Here is a 20,953-nt window from a genome sequence, read left to right as displayed (position 1 = left end):
AAAACACATACCAAAAAGTCACCCAGCTGAATAGGAAACCTGCTCACCACGGCGTTCCAGGTAAGCAAACAGAAAATGAGATTTTTCACTTCGTCTGGTTTTATCATTTTTGAATAAAAATTTCCTGAGTGACTGGAACCAATTTAATATTCATTAATTTGCACCAAGTCAGAAGCAAAACAGAAATATGCAGAGTGGGTGTGAGGAGTCTGTTCCTTTCCTCTTCCCACTCCCAGAAAAAGAATTTGTATTCTAGCTACATATGAATAGTAAACCCACACTTGATGTGTATTCTGCAATTGTATGTCACAGCTTGTATATACTTTGCATGACTCTGAAGATAATGTTTTTCAGAACTGTATTCTGTGGATTAGACACCACAGAGGGGACAAAATCAGCATGGTTGGTATATAGAGCACTGAAACTGGAAATGTGTCAAGGAGCTGGAGTCGCTGAGAATGAGATGCACGAGGAGGTGGTATCGGAGTAGGCGAGGAGTCTTCTGAGAGATGTAGACTGGCTGCATTCTCTCTGTGCTCTAGAAAAACATCCGTGCTACAGTCTGACTTGAACTGAAGAAAGTGGTGCTAGTCATCTTGTCTGATGTCAAATATCTTTTCCTAACAACCTAGTTTATCAGATAACATTTTCTAGTCTGTAGCCGCCAGGGCCCCAGATTCTCTCTCAAGGTTTCAGAACGAGTTTCGAATGAACATGGTAACTCTTGGCTTACTGAGTGACCCCCACCTAACCATGCCGTTGGTAGCAAGCGATCATAGATGAGGAAAGCTTGTGTACGTAGGTGTGCATCAATAATCACTGAATATTCCTGTTTTGCCTCCGAGAGGCTGCACTGAGAGTGCAGGTGACTCATGATCTTTCTACCAGACTGAACATAGGCAGTTCCTACAAACAGTAGATCTCCCACTATGAAAACCTCATCTGTAATGCCCAATGGAGTTCAGTTTTCTTTTCTGTTTTATTCAATCTACGTTGAAACCACTGAATCCCAAAAATGTGAATTCTCCAAAGGTGTTAATTTACAAGGAAGTGTGTTAATTATTTTTTTTTTTGTGCAGATGCCATGATAAAAAATCTAGTAATAAATAGTGGTAATAAATAAAGCAGCTGTTTTTCTAGCTGGCAATAAGGCTTCCCTTTGCTTTATCATGCTAGCACTCTGTTCACTTAACCCGCTCCCCTGTAAGAACAGTTGATCTCCGTGACTGGCTTGTGCTCTGATACCTGAAATAGTAGCAAGACACCATTTTGAGGTTGGGCAATAAAATTTATTTTATGAGAATGAAAAAAATAGTAAATTCACAATATTTAATATTAAACAAAGTTTGTGATTTTCTCTTTTTTTGTCTAGTTTTGCTTCAGCGTACTCTGCAGGTGTAGTAACCTTGATCACTTAAATCACTTAAGCTTGATTTAATCCAAATACCTATTCCTACCAGGGCATGTTGTCATCATTGTTTATTTTGTATTTAGCAAGATATGTCTAAAGCAAATGATAATCAATGTATATGAGGTTAATAGATAGCCTTGTCTGGTGTCCTGATTAAAGAGAAAGTCAGACCCAAAGTAATTTTGAGGAGGTTCTAAGCTGCTCTAATTTATGCTCAGTTGCCTAAAGGTTAAGTTCCACATACTAGAAACTATTATGGCAAGATATGGTCAAGCATATCGCTTCACAGTGAATTTCTGTAACTGTAAAGATAGTTCTCAAATCACTGGGAAAAGGCCCTCTTGCTGCTTTTCTCTCAGCAACTGCTTGAGAAATTCTTTTTTTTTCCCCCATGGATTTGCAATTTGGACATTAAAAATATAATAATTTGAGGCTTAAACTTGTCATAGCAAATCTTAGCACAAGACTGACTTTTTGAGTTTCTTTCTGCTTTTGTGTCTCCCTTGGGGGAAGAAAAGATCATTTGGGTTTTCTTAAATGTTACTGGCTTAATCCCATAAAAGAGAAAAAATGATGTTTAAATCTGATCTGAAGTTCTGGGCTTTCAGATTTTAACCCACACTTGTTTATACCTTTCTCAGCCTTGTATGTAATGAAGATGAGTAGAGAAAGTTTGATTTACACTGAGTATATCAGTAACAGTATTATTGTAAAGTAGTAGAAAAGTTTAATACACTGAATTTGTACATTGAATACATCTTGGATGTAATTGGGAAAGATTTGCTTCTTTCTCAGAAATCAAAAAAGGTGAGGATAAACCTCTTGAGACAAAAGGTGGAGATAGCCTCTGCACAGGACTGGCAATTATAACCCCATTGATTTCTCACAGTCTTTTTTCTTGCATGTAGCTGGAGCTTTCCTCATCCTAATTCTGTCAGGCATCAACAAAGCAAATCAAAGCTGACACCTTTTGGGACATTTAGGGAGTGATTGCACAGGCTACAATCTGAAATTAAAGCACACCAAAGCATACAAAATCATTTTAGAAGCTCCCCACAGTCTTTGAATCTGTGATGAGCAAGGAGAACAGTGAGGACCCCTGCAAACCTCAGTACAGAGAAATCTCAATGAGAAATTAGATGTGTTTTTCATGTCCTTCTGCATCCAGCTTGAAGGGAGTGATTGGAGCTGCTTATCTGTTTTGCACCAGATATTGCAGATAAGTTCACAGCCCTCCATTTTTTACTATTTTAAAAGGTGCTGAGAAAGCTAATAAAATCAGTATGGACATCTATCCATGGCCAGAAGATAACATCGAACCAAAGAAATAAGTGTTCTGTTTCTTGCTAAATTGAAATAACTTGGTCTCACAAAGAAATGCAGTAATTGTACTTGCCAAGAAATTCTCCCCACTCAGTTACTGGCCTGGTGGGCAAAGTTTACCTCACAGGTGAGTGAGTAAACGCAGCTGAACACGTCCACATACTCTGGCAGGAGTGCGTGGGAGTCGGGCAGGGCAGAGCCAGCCAGAACTCTGCTGATTCCTTAGATTCTGTCTGCCGCATAACATCTAATTCTGAAGAGCGATAATAAGAAGAATATAAGATTTTGCTTTCATGTGGCAACAAGCTGGATATGCCAGGTTACCTATCAGCTCAAATCTCAGTTATGCCAATAGCAGATTCACAGTTCCCATTTTGGAATATTCTGGCAAAATATTAATATTCTGGCAAAAATGTCATTGAATTTGAACCCTGAGATTGCCTTAATTTTACATTTCTCTGAAAGATTAGATTTCTGTTTCCTGTGTTCCCAGTGAATTCATTCCATATTCTTTCAGAAAGAAGAGATCTCGAATCTATAGATCTAATCCTGACATTTTTACACTTGTGTAAATCAACAGTAACTCCAATGAATTTTTATGTTGCTTAGACATAGGTGCATTTTTTCCTTTAATGCAACCAGATAAATTCAATTAAATTTGTTTCCTATTTAGAGTTGGCTCTGAATGCCCTGACAAAATACCTCTACAAATATTTTCTTTACTGTTACTGAAAAATTCCCATGATACTCTTGGGATGTATGACCCATGATCATCTTCTCCAAGATCAGAGATATTTCTTTCAACCGAAAATATCCATGCCTGAAGCTCCAGTTGGAGGTAGGATAAGTGTCTGCTGACACATGTCGCCAGTGCTTCAGAATCAGAACTAGAAGAGAGCAGGTGCTATAGTGCAGAAATATGCCTGGCAGTCGGAAAATAGAAAATTGCCAAAACCATGGCTGTCTAAATATGTGTTATAAAAAGAGATGAACTGCACATGAACTTTGGGAGTTGTTTATGAAAACAAGCAGAGCTTTAGGATATTAGATGCCCTTCCCCTTAATCACCCCAGAATTTGATAGGTGAGTAGGAGACTTCTAAAGGCATCAGTATCAGGGACGTAATTCCCATTGGCTTACATTTCTGACTCTGATTTAATGCCAGGGGAAGTGATATTCAAACCCAACTTTTGCCATTACACATGCAGTTGCCTATGGGGAAAATTACAGTGGCTCTATTTAAAGTAAACATCTAAAGTATCTGCCACCGATTTCCAATGTAACCTTGGAGAAGTGACATGACATAACACTTTGTTGGCTCTATTTCTCTACTAAGATATACTATTGCAGAAGTGCCCAATGGTAAGAGGAGACAGAATTTGTATTCCCTTCTGCCCATTTCCCGATTTATATATCCACCCCTGAGATGTATTTGCCAGGATTATCAAGGTGTAAAAAGTAACATCATTCAGGAATGTGATGTTGTGGCTCTTCCTTCGTGTTACCAAATTTATGTGGACATAACAAAATGGGTGTGCCATAACCAAGCTAGTATAGCAGAACTGAAGATACTCTAAAATGATCTTGAGCGCAGACTATTAACCAGAATTCACACTACCCTGACTGTGTAATCAGATCATAGCCCATGCTGAAGGTCATGCTCCTTTGTCTTCAGCCTTGCATGATGAAGCAAGAGGGTTTGTTTAAAATGCCCGAGTGCCCTTTTTGCTGAGGTGCTGACTTTTAACACAAGCAGAGCTGATACCGTGTATGCACAAAGTACACTTTGCCTGTGGAAGCAGTGTGTTGGATGCCACAAACCTTCCTGCCTGTGTTGCCTGGGCCAGAGGCCGGAGAGCCACCTTTGCTGCTTTGTCTGCTGCTGTTGGAGAAGGGACAGTCTCTGTTGGATAACTTTTTTCCCCCCAAAAGCAAAAGTCATAACTGCTACGCTTAAGGGTGTTTGGAGCAATGAGCTCAGGTTTTTAGAGATCACTTCATGTTTTCTTTGTCCCAACTTTTCTCTGCCTTTCACATATTAGGATGAGTTTGACACGGCCCTTTCACCTATGGGTGGAGTCCAACTCCTGTCTCCCCCTCAGTCTCACACACTTCTAATTCCTCACACTGACAGAAATGTAGGATTTTGCCTGAGTGAAAACTTAATCTGGGAGTTAGTCCATTGTTTTCTTTAATTTTACCGTGTTTTACTTCGAAGCGTTCATGTAACAAGATGAGGGGCATTGAGTTAGCAGTATTAAAGACACAAGAATAATAGCCTATGCTGATGGATAAGAGTAAAGAAACATGCCTTCAGAGTCTGTCTTCATTTGCAGTGGTGCAGCTGTGCTGGCTTCGGGGTGGAGGCAACACTGTCGGCTCAGTTCTGCTCCCAGGCACTCAGGCTTCATTCCCAGCCATGTCAGCTGGCGTGTTTGGATGTAACCTCTCAAAAGAAAGTCACTGCTTTATGAGAAGGGAATTTTTAAATCCTCAGAGTTCAGAGGGTGAAAATTTTCTTCAGGAACATTCAGATATGTACTTGGGCATCTTTGTCCACTTTTTAGCTCATCTTTGAAATTTTCACATAAAATAAAGTCCCATTATTTATGTTACACGGGAACAGAATAAGCACCCAATTAATGTATTCACTGAGACTTACAGCTAGACCATATAAGGAGAAAAAATGTGTTTTCCCTAAAACTTGCTTTGGTATTTACTGTAAAATGCACCCAGAGCTAAAATCTTTATGCTGTGCATGGCTTTTATCACAGATAAAACCTTATTGTTCTAAAAAGGAGAGTGCTGACTAAGCAAAGGATGTGTGAATCCTCATATCATGTCCTTCGTCTCACTGATCCTCTTGTCATCAGCTGCTCTGCCCACAAAAATACACATCACTCCTGCTTAGTGCATTTGAAGACGCCCATCTAAGAGCAGAATTTGCCCAGTGTTTTATGCTGCGTGAGTCGAGTATTTTGTGGCCCTTACACAGGTACACATGGGGACAAATGTTCCCTGAAATGTGAACTTTCTGACTATGGGTGGTCTTAGTCACTGTCCACAGACGCATCCAAGCACAAGTACCCGTCAGGGCAGCGGTATGTGCAGTGCTCGGGGGTCTCTCTCAGGGTGCAAATGAAAGCAATTTGATGTGTAGTGGAAAAGGAGAGATGCTGTGGTGGGCAAGGACACAAGGAGCGAGCTGAGCTCCTTGTGCCTGCAGCTCAGCAGGGGGAGCAGCTCAGTTTCGCTACACTGGCTTCAGGGTCTGCCGTGGACTTGAACTTGCTGGATCGTTTTGTCACATACGTTCCCTTCCCTGACCCCATGCTGACACCTGCTGTAGGTACTCCCAGTGCTTTGAATCCAGGCCGAGGTCTATTTGGACCTTCCTTCCTAGTCTTATGCCAGGGATGAGTTTTGCTGTGCGAGGGAGATTCTCCATCCAACTTCAAGCACTTTGTTTTGCTGAGACGCAAAGTATCTTAACAGACTGGAGAATCTGATCCAGAAACCTTATAAAGTAGCAGGAATATTTGGGTATATCCCAAAGAAACCATTATCGCCTTTCCCAGAATGCAAAACAGTAGGGTTACACAGTGCCCAATAATTCTGCAGTTCATAAGAGATAGCATATTTAGAATACAGAAAAAGATTTTAGGGAGGAGTGGCTTGCTTTTAGCTCTTTAAGATAGCTGTTAACCAGCAAAACTGCTGCTTTAAACAAACTCCCTTTACAGAGCAGTTTATGAGGATCAAGTTGCAAAGCTCAAAATGATCATGCTAAAAAATATAACCCTGAAAACTGGGTCTGGAAGGCAGCAAAGAATCTTCCCTTACAACGTGGACACTAATAAAAGAAACCTAAAATTGCCTATTGTCATAGCTTTAATATTAACACTCGCTGCTTTGGCAAGCTTTAAAGACTGGACTGCACTATAAAACCTAAAAATGTCTTGGACTTGGAGTTGTTTACACAAAATATGAGGAGATATAAAGTTACAGAGCTGGGGGTTGGAAGAGATGGCTTTAAAACCATCCTCCGTGCACTGACGTCACGTGGAAGCCAGCTGCTGGGATGATGCTGAACGGAACTGTTTCTCAGTTTGCAAAAGTTGCGGAGTTATTCAAAGAGAGTTGCAAATGCTGCCCCAGTTGAAAGGTTGTGTCTTGCTTAGCGTTCTTATTTCTTTTAAAGATCAAGAGTCACAGAACTGGATCCCAGCTAGCTATGCATTTCATTGCTTTCACTGCTGTTTAGAAATGGACTGAAAAACTTCTGAAGGATTTCTTATTCCATTAAAGGTATGGCTATAGTTTATTTTAAATCAGTGTTTTTGAACAGTTAAGATTAAAAAAGAAAGCAAATTACTGATGTGGCAAACAGCTATTTAAACATCTCTCTAATGTTATTTAAACGTAATGTGGTGTTCGTGTGTGTTGTATATGGTCTTTATTCTTAGAGAAAGACTTAGTTCAGCCAGTTTCTTCACAGCAGGCACAGATAGAGCAACAGAATGGGGATGACAGGTAGCACTGTGAGCACTCGAGTCTTTTTCCTTCTCTCTCTCTTTCTCTTCCTCCCTCCCTCCTTCCTTCCTTCCTTTCTCTCTTTCTCTCTTTCTCTCTTTCTCTCTTTCTCTCTTTCTCTTTCTCCATTTCTCTCTCTCTCTTCCTCTCTCTCTTTCTTTCTTCCTTTCTTCCTTCCTTTCTTCCTTCCTTTTTTCCTTCCTTTCACTCTCATTTGTCTCTTTCTTTTTTCTTTCCTTTCCCTCTCTTTCATTCTCTCACTAACTCTAGTTTCTTTTGATGTATAAAGTGCACAGTATTATGACACACGGCACGCTTTTATAATTGAACAAATACATAAATTTACAATTTCCTTAGTCATCCAAAATACAGCATTTTGTGGAAATATAATTTAATTGGGGTTTTTTTCTGTGAAATCAAGGGGAGATTTGTTGTTGGTTGTGCACATTTAATCTAATTAATCTCTGTTGAAAAATAACAACTCAGATGATGTCACTGCAGATTATTTTCAGAAGTTGATAGAGGTTGGTTGCAAACTATTTTGCATTTTTAATATGTGGATAGAAAGGGCACAGGTAAGACATGGGGGAATGATAGCATTAATATCAAATAGTTGCTTAAAACATTTTTTGCTTGAAAGGAGGGAGGGCTAAAGGAAAAGTTAAAGGGAAATGCGGCTGATGTAGACAAAATTGATTATTTGCTTGAATTTGATTGCTGTAATGAGCTTCTGACCTTGTCTAGGACATGCAGAAAGTGCCAATACTGCAAGAGCACAGATACTGTTCTGATCCACACAGCAAATTATAACGTGACATTTTACATCCCTTTGGGTTGCTTAAGCCATGTGAAATACCCATGGGGACATCTCGGTGCACTGTGCAGACAGAGGATATACTACCAGGACTACCAATTGGATTTTGTTGCTAGCAGGGGAAAAAACAAGCACCACCACCCCACCCCCCCATAAAAAAAACCACCAAACACCAAGAAAAAAAAGAGGAGACAGTCATAGAAATAGGAGTTAAAATTCTCTGAGGAATTTATCCACTGTACAATAACAGCAAAACTATATATTCATCCAGTTGCTAACATCAATAAACATGAGTTTTCTGCTCAGAATTTATGTCAAGAGGAAATCAGAGAAGCCTAACAAGCAATACAAGTTTTTTGTGGATCTTAGAGCTACAAGTGACTATCTGTAACTCCTGTAACTAACTTCTTCCAAGTCTTGATTTAATTTTTATATTCTCCAATCTCTTCTTATAATCAGAGTCCCATATGAAACAACTTGGAAATTGTTAAGATGAATGCAAACATGGCAATAGTAGTTCCCAGCATTAAGAAACCATGAGGGGCCTCTTAATTCTATATGCATGCTTGAAAGAATTACATATTATGTATCTGTTCTCATATGTGTAAAAAAAAATATGCTACATGGTATTGACTTTCTTTCTAGTAATATGCTGCTCATTGAAGCATGGTCATTATTACCAAGAGTGCACTAGCAAATCACCGTTTGTGCAAGATGTAGACAGATTATGCCTGCCTGTCTTGTTCACGACTTTACAGCATTTATACATTTTTCTGTTTCTTTCTGACATGTATTTGAAGGATTCTAGTGAAGCAGAGAGTCGACTTTTATTTCTCAGAGATGTCTTAAAAGGTTATAAAGACAGAAATGTAGGCAAAAAAAAAAAGAAAAAAGTAAATGACTATAGTCAAAACTGCAACCTTTGAATTAGCAAAGTATTGAAATGGTTTTAAAGTTCGTTAGCAATAGGTGTTTAGATTGCAACAGGTCTTAAGTGCAGTGGAATTTTTTTGTAAGTTGTTTTTGGTCAACAGTTATTGAAGTCTGGCACAAAGATGAAATGTTGGCCCGGAGAGGTACAACCTCTATAACCTGGCTGCCTTCCCTAAGAAGCCATAACCAGTGCTTGACTTCTTTTGTGCTGAGAATGCTGTGCTGTCTTTCAGCAGCAATTAGTTTCAAGGAGTTTTATGTTTTTATAAAGCTGCCCTCTATGTTTTTAGGCAGGTGGAAGAAGAAGGGTCTGAAATCTGTTTGTAGGTAGTTAAGGGACAGATTGCCAATTCTGACCTCCAAGGCAGGTGTGAGTCAGAGTTTGAAAGAGTAAGCTCCAATACCACTTTACATAATTACATGGTTACACCATTGTCAAATGGGCTGACAGAGATGTTTGAAGAATAGTCAGCTTGTTCTCCAAGTAAGTCCACCCAAAACTGCTTGGGGTAAACAGTTTTGCAACCCCTGAGTTAGGACTGGGCCCATGATGTCTGTCGGTTGAAAGATCCTGTAGCAGGAATTCCTATGACCCAAAGACCTGAGTAACCGATTGGGCTTCAGCTGAGCTCTTCTGCTTTACTTGTTCATGAAAGAAGCTGACTCCAAGTTTGGCATCAGCTTCCCAGTCAGCTGAAATAACGCAGACGCTGGTAAGCAGTGATTACACAGTAGCCACAGCTGAATCAACAAGACTTGTCCAATAAAATACAGGATGGGGAAGAACTTTGCATGAAGCTCAAGAATGAATTTTCGCTATATCAAAGAAAACGTGGGTGATAAAATGGGCAGTTTCTGTGAGTTGACAATCACTGACCATGAGTCATGGAAGTGATCAAATTCCAGGACGGTAAACTGGGCTTACCCCTAATTAACTCTCTGATAATTCATTTGCCTCCCCATATGCTTGCTTTCTGGCAGGACACCAAGGCAATGCAGAGACATTTTGTGACTAGAACTAGATTCCATGTCCACCTAAGTAACACAACAGCTGGCTTTGAGAGATAAAGTTGACAAACTCAAGTATCAATGTGTGTACAACAGCCATTATACCACAGGAGCCATCGTAACTTAATGAAAAAGTGTTATTTCAGCCTTGCTGGCATAGTAAATGTGCTGATGGTAGTGGAGTTTCTATTGTAAAGCCTAAGAAAGCACGAGGAACACCAGGCCCATAAAATCAGTTTTGCTCTGAAGTCAGATGAGCAGATCCAAAATATTTCCCTTAAAATATACATATTTAGTGGTACAATTAATAATTTGTCATTTACAGATACTAAGATACTAAAGGATTCTGAAGGGGATGGAGAAACTGAGGCATAAATTAAATATTCTGAGCCTGGTTTTGGGCTAGATTTGAGTTAGTGCTATTGGATAATAGTTTCTGGTTTTCCTTATGCTAGTCCTGGAACTAACATTTATAGATTTAGATTTGTAAATCCAAAATACATGAACTCTTTATAGTGACCTATAGTCCTTTGTATAGTAGAATGATGCTTGCTACCATGCATATACGTTTTTTATTAGCTTTCCTCTCCTGTTTTCCGTCATGTATTTTAAAGCATTCATACAGCAGAGAATTTTCTGCATGTATCAAGTTTATGGTCTGCAATTGCCAAAAGAATGTCACAGTCTCTGTCGTGCTACATGCATGTGTGAAAGGAGTGTGTGAGCAAACATGATACCTTTACACTTTCAGTTGTCTTTTGAGCAAACGTAGAGATAGCTTTGCCCATCAAGGGCAGATGTTGCAGGATCCCAAGGTCCTGAAGTGCCATTCAATATTATGCAGACTCGAATTTCATTGAAAACAGGTTTGTAGTGAAGAGTAATGGCAAAAATGCGAAGTGGCCACGGTACAGAGCATGCTGTGGCAGACGTTCCTGAATTCTATGGTGCTGGATGGTTTCCCTCCTGCCCTTTCCAGATTGGGCCTCTCTGCCCTTGGGTTTGTGTCCTATAACGCTTAGTTTGTCCACATTTCAGTCACACTCCAGATATATATCATGCAAGCGTGTGATGCTGTCTCCTGCAAGCACATTTCAGTTGATGATTTTGGGGGTTTGCTTGGTTGTTTTTTTTCCCTGAAAGCTAGAATCAAATACAAGTAAGACTCGTTCTGATAAACTTCCAGGAAACATTCAGGGAAGAAAGAAAAAAAGCAGAGCTATCTTCTTGCTGTTACACAGACTGTAACCATGGACCTGCGTAAACAACTGGAGAATACTGAGAGGAACTGGAATAAAGAGAAGATGGAATTGCTGGAGAGATTTGACAACGAAAGGAAAGAATGGGAATGTCAATGGAAGGTCATGCAGAAGAAAATAGAAGAGGTACTTTTAAATAAAACTCTGAACACTAACATTTTCACTTGAGTCTTATCAATGACTAGGGATTGCTTCATTTTATTTTTTTTCTTATCTGTCACTGAAACTTTCTAATAGTTGATAGTAGGATGCAAAGCCTGGGGTTAAGCAGTATTTGCAATTGTTCATTTCATACTCATGAATACAAAGCAGGAGGTTAAATGTCACTTTTTGTGAAGTTTGCTATGATATTGTTGGCTGTATATATGCCAGTTCTGCTGGGCATGAGCCACACTGTTCATTTTATATGTTTTTTTTAAAGTTACAGATATGTTGAACAACTGCATATATGGGGTTTAGTAAAATGCATATTTAGTAATAAAAAACCTAGGTATCATAGTTCTCTGGCAAAAAGGAATTACATGGCACAGGTGTGCTGGGGTAAATGGTAAAATTAAAAAGAACATCATACATTAAATGCTGCATGATGCAGAATCGTTCTGGCTAGAACCTGCTCCATTTATGGATGTCTTTTAGTAGAGAAAATAGCTACAGTAAATAGCATGAAAGTCCTGACAACACTTGAGTTTACACATAGTAACAAACAGTCTCTGCCATTTCTAATGCATCTCCTTCCAGAACTAGTTTAGGTAATTATTTAATTTTTTTTATCCCCAAATTGTCACTGCAGCAGAACCCTCTGGCACTCTGTAATGCATAAATTGAATCTGCCTTGGCAACGCATAGAAGCAAGTTTTTCACCACGGAGCTTTCCACATTTTTCATTCTAATATACACATGAAGTAGTTTTGCTTGCTCCCTGCCAACACCATCCTGTGGCTGAGCAACACAGGAATGTATGGCAGAGATTGCTCACATGACAGTATGAGAAGGAAAATGACCAGCCAAATGAATTGCTGCCACACACTGCCCGCTAAACCGGCCTGCAACATAACTCCATAGTGTCAGCTCTCTTATATTTTACCTGCAGTTCTGACAGGCTTTGGTATGATAATCTTACTATGAAAGCCACATTTCGTCTTTCGTGTTAGGACGTTTCTGTGCTGTCTTACCTAATTTCACTACCAAAGTGAGAGAGCTTCAAAAGTTAGTAAGGTGATCTGTGAGTGTCGCTGAATTTCAGTTTGTTAGGTAGATGAGCTGTTTTGGAATGATGGTAATGTGTTGTGGAAAAGTATTCTGGCTATTAGTAATCCTGACAAAGGCAGCGAAGACCACATTTTTTCCATGCTTTTTATTAGCATCTGGATTAGGAAAGTGCGACAGAGACAGAAAAACAGATAAAGAATGGAATGGAGCTGAGGGGAAGAGAATGAAGCAAATCAATGGGTACTGTAGGACCAGACAAAACTGCAGGTGATACCCCAAGGTTATCAGCATTCTAAGGTCCCTTCTTAATCTGTGTCTATAGCTGCCCTTGATTTCAGTTGTCTCCACCAACATGGCTGGAGAAAAGGGAAGATACGTTTTCAATACCATCATCTGTAGAGGGATTTCCTCGGTAAAACTTGTGCTACCTTACCAGCTTGTATTTTTATTTGGTAGCTTTCTCTAGCCCACCAAAACCTGATTTAATTCTTGGAATCCTCCAGGAAGACCTATGTGGTTTAGGAGATTATATTGTTGAGTTATGAGGTGGTATCCTTCCTTCTTACTGCTATGTTGAGTCCATATGAGGCCCTCATTTCTTGGAAATTATGAAGTTCAGCCCTCGGGTTCCATGAGCAGCTGGGCTTTAGGAGTGAAATCTGAAAGCCCAGGATGAGGCCAAGTGTCAAGTCTCTGAATGTGAGAATACTTCTAATCCACAGCACTATCCATGAAATAGTCACACGTTCTTCATGTTGTTATTCTTTTTCACTGTCCTTCCAAAAACTGTTGTGTTGGCCTTGTGCACTGTGAGAGAGCAGGCAGATGTCTGTTCAGAGGTGCCTGCTCTGCACTTTCTTCATAAGAGCAAGTTAAGAATGAATGTTTATAAAGAGCAATGGGATTCTTGGCACTGGAAATGATACCGTAAGCAGAAGAGGTTTTTATGATGTTGCTATTTTTTCTAATTTATAATTTATCACAGTTCCCTAGTTTGAATGTGCTAGGTGATAGGAATTAACACCTTTTCATTTACTAATGAAGCCACTGGATCTCAGCAGATAGCATGAAAGAAGATAAGAGGGTGACAGCACATTGCCAAATAACACCATTCTGTAGTACTGATTTATCACTCCAGTCATAAGGAAGAATTCCACTTGCCTGAGAACTAGAAGAGTCTGCTCTAGTGCAGATGGCACTGTATGTTATGAGAATTCACTTCCCTTCCTTAAACTAATATACTTTAACAGGCTGTAACATGGCCAGAGCCCTCATATTCCCTCACAGTCCCCATACATCAGATCAGGGCTGTGTCCACCACACAGTACGCTGATGTTACTTGGAAGACAACCATACAGCTTCTGGCTCAAGTCAGGGCCATTGACCTTGTGAGATCTCTTCCAATCCCATGCTATGGGTGGAAGCTGTACATTAAAACCACGGCAAAGAGTTTGTGAATAGTAACAGCCCTTTCCTCATCCTGTGACAATAATGGTCTGTGGACTATCACGCTGTGCAACAACACTTTTCTACTAACACATGTATGAAATCTTTCTACATGATGCTACTGAGTGAAGCATAGTTCAAAACAGAAGATGAATATGTTCTTTTACCATAAAGTTCATCACAGGACCATGATTTAACAGAAGGTTCCATTGTTTTTTCAGCTTTACCAGGAGGTGAAACTTAGAAGGGAGAGCAATATGAACATCCATGATGATAAGGCCATTCAGAGCAAGATGCTGCAGCTGTCCATGCATTCCCCTCCTTCAGAAGAGAGTAATACAGTAGAGCTGAACTATCAACACAGTGTGGCAAATGACAGGATGGAAAAAGGGACTTTGCTCAGTAAAACAGAACATGAATGTAAAGAAACCAGAGCCAAGAGCAGAAACAATACTCTGTTAGTGGACAATCTGGCCTTTGAGAACTATGAGGAACCTGAAGACAGCCTCAGCATCAAAGCTTCCAAGAAAAATGCCAAGAATTATATTGGTGATCTCAATGTAGTAAGTAAAGTATGAACACATTTCAGTTACAAGGGTGAGGAAAATACTGAGGACTTTGTCCTGTCAGGTTAACCAAAAGAACTGATCTCCTTGATTTTATCTTTCCAGCAAGGCAGTGTCTCTATTTACTCCTCAGTTTGCTATTAATGAGTGTCTTCTCACTGTTTAAATGTGTTAACAGCATGCTCTGTATCTCCTTTCATAACCTGGGGGCATTTTTGTATCTTTCCTTGTGCTACTTTCCTCTGCTGTGAGTCTTAAATGCAAATCACCACAAGTTTCAAAATAATTTTGGAGATACCATTTAAAAGGCTTATGTTAAAGGACTGTTTTTATATTTATAAAGGCTCTTAAAGAACTTGCCAGAGTCAGTGAAGAATTATGCAGCTATCAAGAGGAAATTCGAAAGAAGTCCAACCACAGAAGGTAAAAACATATTTGGACTTTTCATATTAGAGGAAGAAAATGAATAAGAAGACTGTGCTCCTGTTCACTTTGAAGGCGTGTTTACTGCTGAATTTATTAGGGGTTGGGCAGTTCCTGTCCTCCTAGTGTTTCAGTGCTCTGCATAAAACATTCAAATGAAATATACTGAAATATGATACAAGGGCAAGTTTTACTACCAGAATGGAGTTTATCTGTAGAACCTACAAAATGAAATTAGTATTTATACAGGATGATATTGTACTTGTTTCTATGGCTATATAAAGGATTGGGAAAGTGAACAGATGTTTCTGTCTGCCCTGATCCCATTTACATGCAGTTCTATACAATACTGTATTGGTTTGTTAGGCTGGGAGGTTTCTTACATTAAGCCCAGATCTAGCCTTATGCATGGGGGATGTGTCCATGACTGACAATCCAAGAGTGCAAAGAAGGCAAGAGAAGGAAGAACAACCATACATTTTTACTAATGGAAAGATGGTAAGCCAGACCCTGAAAAGTACAGCAAATTAATATTCTGCCATCTGTTAAGAATTCAATGTTCCTGGTCTCCTTTAGCAACCTAAGCACCAATCTTCCTCTCGAGTTTTGCAGAAATTCTCAGATGGTAAGACTGAACCCGGGGTGCGACAGGGTGCACACTGTGAAAGAGACTGAGAAAGGCTATGTCTCAGCTATGCTGAGACCCCGTGGAAGTCTGCATCATGGCAAGCTCTCCTAAGATGCTCCCAAAATGCAGAGGGACTTCTTATACTCCCCCACACAATCAGCTGGCCGCTGTCACTATTATTGTAGCTGTGTCAGTGTTTGTATCTTTAAAGCAAGTAGATTCATAGTTGATGCATAGTTTCTAAATCCTGGCTGAGAAAGGTGATTTTTAATAGATCTCAAAAGACACATTTGTACTGTCATGTGTAATGTTAGGAAATCTACAAAAGGGATGCACTATGTCCTAAAGCTTTCTTCATTCAGTTCACAGTCATGTAGACTTTCACTGTAGTCATTAGAACTCACAAGATTCCACTGTCCTTACTGTAGGATAGGTAAGAAAACAAGCAATTGTCTACAAAAACTCAGAAAAAGAACATTAGTGGCAAGGGAAAGGAATACAGATTCCCTTTGTTGAGCTTTCTTCAAATTCTTCATATATGTTTCAAATGTGCTGGGTGTATATCAGCTGCACCAAAACTGTTCCCAAATCTTTTTAAGCAGCCAGTGTTAAAACACCTGTTCATGGGGAGAATGAATCCATGCTGACGTCCCATGGGGGAATACCCTTATTGCTCATCCCTAAAACATCCCTCCTTTTATTTCCAGAATGAAGTCACTTCCTGTCTTGGGGGATTTTGAGGAAACCCAAAACACAGTTATTCTGCCTGACATGAATCATGTGTCAAGCAATGAATCACAGGCTTCAGTTGCTTTTGAAACAGAGGAACATAATAATAGGAAGAATCTGATGAGCTCTACTAAGGCTTTGAAGGACATGTCTTATGGTAGTCTTACTGGTGACAGAGGAACAGACTTCAGACCTTGGCAGAAGAAAGAAGCTCCACCAGTTCCTCCACGGAGCACTTCTCGGCACCTGACAAACTCACTTTCTGCAGTTGTACAGCTTTCTGAAGTACCAGTAAGAGATCCAGGCATCAAAAACAATTACAAGGCTCAGGACTGTATGAGTGGAAGGAAACTGATGAACCCTTCACCTATAAACCAAAATAAAACCGCAGCAGCCTGTGCAAACGAAGGGCAGGCTGTGAAAGATGCAGTGATGGTAGCTGCTGCAATACCTGTAACCAAAAATGAGTGCCATGTACCAACAAGCTTCTGCCACAACACGTGGGCATATGATGTAGGCAAACTTGGAAAAGACAGTAAAAGTGAGACTTCCCCACTGTCAGCCCAAAAGAGTTGTTCAGATGGAAATGTGGCCCAAAGCAACAAGATGCACCAGAAACAAAATCCCAAGTCTCACAGCAGCTCTCATTACAGTAATGACTTTTATGCCCCTGCTACCTTGCATAATGATCTTTTGGGAGATGCTAGATATCCTCTGGGAAAGACCCAAAGAAATGAAACCTTAGCAGCAAAGATCGATGAGTTTAACCGGACTGTATTTCACACAGATAAACGTAACAACGCTTTGCAAGACAACCAGGTGCCTCGAACAGCATCAGAAGATCACAAACCCTGCAGCCTGCTGTGTGACTCTGCTATCAGCAAGACAGAAACTGTAAATACATCTTGTGTTTCAAATCCCAAATTCTCTGCAGCAAAGGAACAAGAAATTAGCAACCCCAGAAAAGCTGTCAGAACGACAGGGCAACAAAAGCAAACAAATGGACTTCCAAATACTAGTGGTTATAGGCACATGCTTCACGAGCATGACTGGAGACCAAGTAATTTATCCGGTCGCCCGCGTTCAGCTGACTCAAGGTCGAACTATGGCGTTGTTGAAAAGCTTTTGAAAAACTATGAAAAATCAACAGTGACTTCTCCATGTAATGTGAAATGCTGCAAAGATAAGTGGACACGGGCAAATTCTGAATTCACCGATGGGGATTGTGAGACATTGAGTCAGTATTTAGAAACGCTCCAGATTGAGCAAGGAAAGCAAGAATTTCCAAGAAATTCAGCCAAGCATATTGGGCAGCAACTCAAGCAAGGAAAAGAGAGACAGAAGTTACCAGAGGTAAGGTTCATAAGAATGGCAAGAACAAAATAATTCAGTTACATACCAAGCTTCAGGTTCTGAAATAAGGCAGGCTAATATGATATTGTAAATAATTATGTAAAAATAGACACTTTAGGCCAGGATCTGGGTGAATCAGGAGTATTTCCTCTGAAGATAATAGAGTTGTGTGAGGGCAGAAGCATGTAAGTAAGAATGACCAGTGAAGTTGTGTGCCAGATTCTGATCTCTGCTGCTGTTGTGTAAAGCTAGATTTTAACTGCAGTGCAGTTGTTCAGGTATTTAAGTAGTGAAAACTGCAATCAGGTTTTAAATCCCTCCCTCCTTTAGTTGGTGGGTTATTTCATAAGCCTTCCCAAAAGACTTAAGCACACTCACCATGTCAAAATCCTAGAGGGCTTAGATAGCATTCTTCAGCATCCAGGGTGCTGCCTGGTTCAGGATTTCCTTGGAACTGCATATGAAAACTGCCTATTGTAGCTCCATAAAGTTTCCAGTAATAAAGTGACCTCTTATTCATATCTCAGTTCCAGGTTTCTCCTATATATTCAAGCATTGGCTTACAGAAACAGAAGAGTATGGCATGACTAATTAATTTATATTTGGCTGAATTTTATTTGCAGAAGCTTAGAAATACTGCCTTTGCCAACATTCTTTCTTAATGAAAAAAGAAACAGATGGTTTTAAAAATATACTGTAAGATGCAGGTTCTGTAAAAGGCCACAAAGAAAGAAAAATCATTTTTCCTGAAGAGCCCTTTGGCCAACAAACACAAAGAGATATGCCCTTAGCATCTCAGAAAATAGAAGGCAAATGTGTTTGGAGCTGAAAAACCTAAATGGGTTCAGACTGTCAGCTGGTATGCCTTAAACTGTCACAAATTCACAGACTTCAGTGGAGGTATGTGGACTTAAACAGCTGAGAATCCAACCATGCAGATTTTCTTCTGCATGTCTTTCTGACTGCCTTGCAGTGATGCAACGTCTTGCTTAGCAGACACATCTTTACTACAGCACAGAAAGAAAAAAACAAGCTTTTGCTTTCTTTTTCATCACTTTTGGTAGGAAAACACATTTTCATCGATGAAGATGTAGGGAAGAAATAATGACTAGGTAATGACTGAGTTTATATTGATGTAAGCCCAGAATAACTTTACTAAGCCAATTGGATTTTTTTTCTCCATAGACTCACACTTCATGTTGTCATTACTATCTGTACAAACTAAGTGTAGAATATTGCCTGATTAGAGGTACAGTTTTAGGTCCAGCAGCATTCACATCACAAAGACGTAAAGAACTACACATGGCATGAGGCATTTGCTTTATTTTTATTATTTCCAATTTACATCACTGTAGCTACAATCAAAATCTGTTGGTTTTCCTGTGGATATAAGGCTCTGCATGTAGACATGACGCTGCATTACTATATAACCATTCTGAATTAGTTACCACATGTAAACAGCTTCATGCTGCACTAATGGAAACAGAGTTCTCAGCAAGATGTGACTGCTGAAATCGGATCTATGAAAAAATACCTGAAAAGTATGTAGGTCATACTCCAGTAATGTAAGATGGTATTCTGAGTTCTATATTCTGAGTATACAGTGTTCATTGACAAAAAAACTTCCAAAAACGAAAAGAAATAAGAAATGAATGTCAGTTTTGGCTTGCATTAACATTTTATACCTTTCCTTGTGTCTCACACTTGTCTCCATATATTTTAAACCGCAACCGATGTGAGAATCCCTATACATAGAAATAGCTGTTCTTTTCCATTCTGCACATTACTGTGCTCCTTTTAATAGCTTCAGACCACCTGTTCTGAGGTCACCCCAAATGTCTTCCTACATTCCTGCTGCATTCCACAAAAGCTGTAACTTGTTAAAGCAAAGAATTGCTTTTGTGTTCTAGATATCCGTGCCAGCTAAATGTTCGAGTGGGAAGGGTTTCTCCCGGCCCGCTCGGCCAGCAAATCGACGCTTACCTTCCAGATGGGCATCCAGATCACCGTCAGCACCGCCTGCTCTGAGAAGAACGGCATACAACTGCTCTGTCTCCTTTCGGTCAGAGACCTCAGTAGTCTGAACCCACAGCTGGGTTGGATGGTGGTGTGAAAGCTCTACGCCTCATTATAGCTGTGTTCGGTATGTGTTATAGCAACCAGTTCTACACTGCTGTATCTTGTCCAAGAGTGACCCCCACCACATGCTGGACAAACCATTTTGAATCTTAGGTCATCATCACCATGGTCTTCAGTGTTTTTATTGAGATGAAATAACTATACCCCCGGTTTTCTCTGTTGTTTTGGTAATAGCTCACATGGAATTTCTTTTGAATGGCATCTTCCTTAATTTGCCAATCAATTTTGAGTTGAAACAATGTATAGTGCTGTATATTCTGACTCTTCTGCAAACAGCAGAACGTAAAGCTGTATGCATGATCATGTGTTCGTAGGTGCATGTGTTGGACTAGGAAGTATACAGGTCTGTATTTAGAAGAGACAAACTGTGCTAGTGTTGACATTGAAATTACAACCTATATGCCTACATATATATACGTTGTGTTTATTTTAAAAAGTTTGAAATATACAGTCCTGATGACATTTATATTTTGTATATCTTTTACATAGGTTCACAGGTGTAGTATTTAATGTACAAAAACTAAATATGCATTTTTGTGACTGATTGCAGCGATAATGCCTTGCACAATATGTATCTGAAGCAGACTAGCTCGACTGATTCATCAGTCATGCTTCATGGCATCCTCATTCTGTTTCCTAACCTTTATGATGCTAGGTCAAAATACCCAAACGTATTTTCTCTGAATTAAAATATTATATGATTTGTAATACATTAACCTTTTTCAGCACCAGAGACATTCCTGAAATGTCCCAATTCCTTTAAAAAGTTTAAATGTGCCATTATATATATAGCATACTGTAAACACGTCAGTAGTTTCAACTAGTGTAACATACAATTTATGAAGGGAAGAAAAGGGTTGTATATGCTCAATTCTGTAAAACTTATTTTTCCTTCTAGCATTATACTTTGAGGTTTGGCAAAGTCAGATAACAACGGACTTGTTTACTTTCACTCAAGGCAGGAGAACAAGGACCGTTGTTGTTGCCAGTGCTCCAGCCACACTCCTTTTTTATTCTTCTCCTAGACTAGAATGCCTGAGCCACTTGCTAATTTACTGCGCCCGGACTGACTCGTGGCAGTCAGTTACGACGTTTACTTGCACTCTGGCAACAAGCTGCACCTAGTATGGAAATACTGCATCGAGTTATGATCGCAGTGGTGCCCGAAATCCTAGACAC

At 39.7% G+C, this 20,953-nt stretch overlaps 1 protein-coding gene across 1 annotated transcript; it reads left to right on the top strand.

Annotated features, from left to right (window-relative positions):
• The first annotated feature begins 11,272 nt into the window (after window positions 1-11,272).
• On the top strand, window positions 11,273-20,184 carry KIAA0408 (KIAA0408 ortholog). Its single transcript, XM_010288619.1, has 5 exons — window positions 11,273-11,407; window positions 14,158-14,499; window positions 14,846-14,925; window positions 16,261-17,635; window positions 19,546-20,184. The coding sequence occupies exons 1-5, from the start codon at window positions 11,273-11,275 to the stop codon at window positions 19,717-19,719; spliced, it is 2,106 nt and encodes a 701-aa protein (XP_010286921.1). The 3' UTR covers window positions 19,720-20,184.
• Window positions 20,185-20,953: the final 769 nt, after the last annotated feature.

Source organism: Phaethon lepturus, unplaced genomic scaffold (genome assembly GCF_000687285.1).
Source record: "Phaethon lepturus isolate BGI_N335 unplaced genomic scaffold, ASM68728v1 scaffold14826, whole genome shotgun sequence".
NCBI classification, from domain to species: domain Eukaryota; kingdom Metazoa; phylum Chordata; class Aves; order Phaethontiformes; family Phaethontidae; genus Phaethon; species Phaethon lepturus.
This window is presented reverse-complemented; position numbering and strand designations above follow the sequence as displayed.

What these genes read in the sequence shown, in the direction of transcription:
- KIAA0408 (XM_010288619.1), top strand. Translation starts at nt 11,273, where the DNA reads ATGGACCTGCGTAAACAACTGGAGAATACTGAGAGGAACTGGAATAAA. An exon ending in AAGAAGTCCAACCACAGAAG is followed by an intron (nt 14,926 to 16,260) that starts GTAAAAACATAT and finishes TTTTATTTCCAG; the next exon opens with AATGAAGTCACTTCCTGTCT. An exon ending in AGAGACAGAAGTTACCAGAG is followed by an intron (nt 17,636 to 19,545) that starts GTAAGGTTCATA and finishes TTTGTGTTCTAG; the next exon opens with ATATCCGTGCCAGCTAAATG.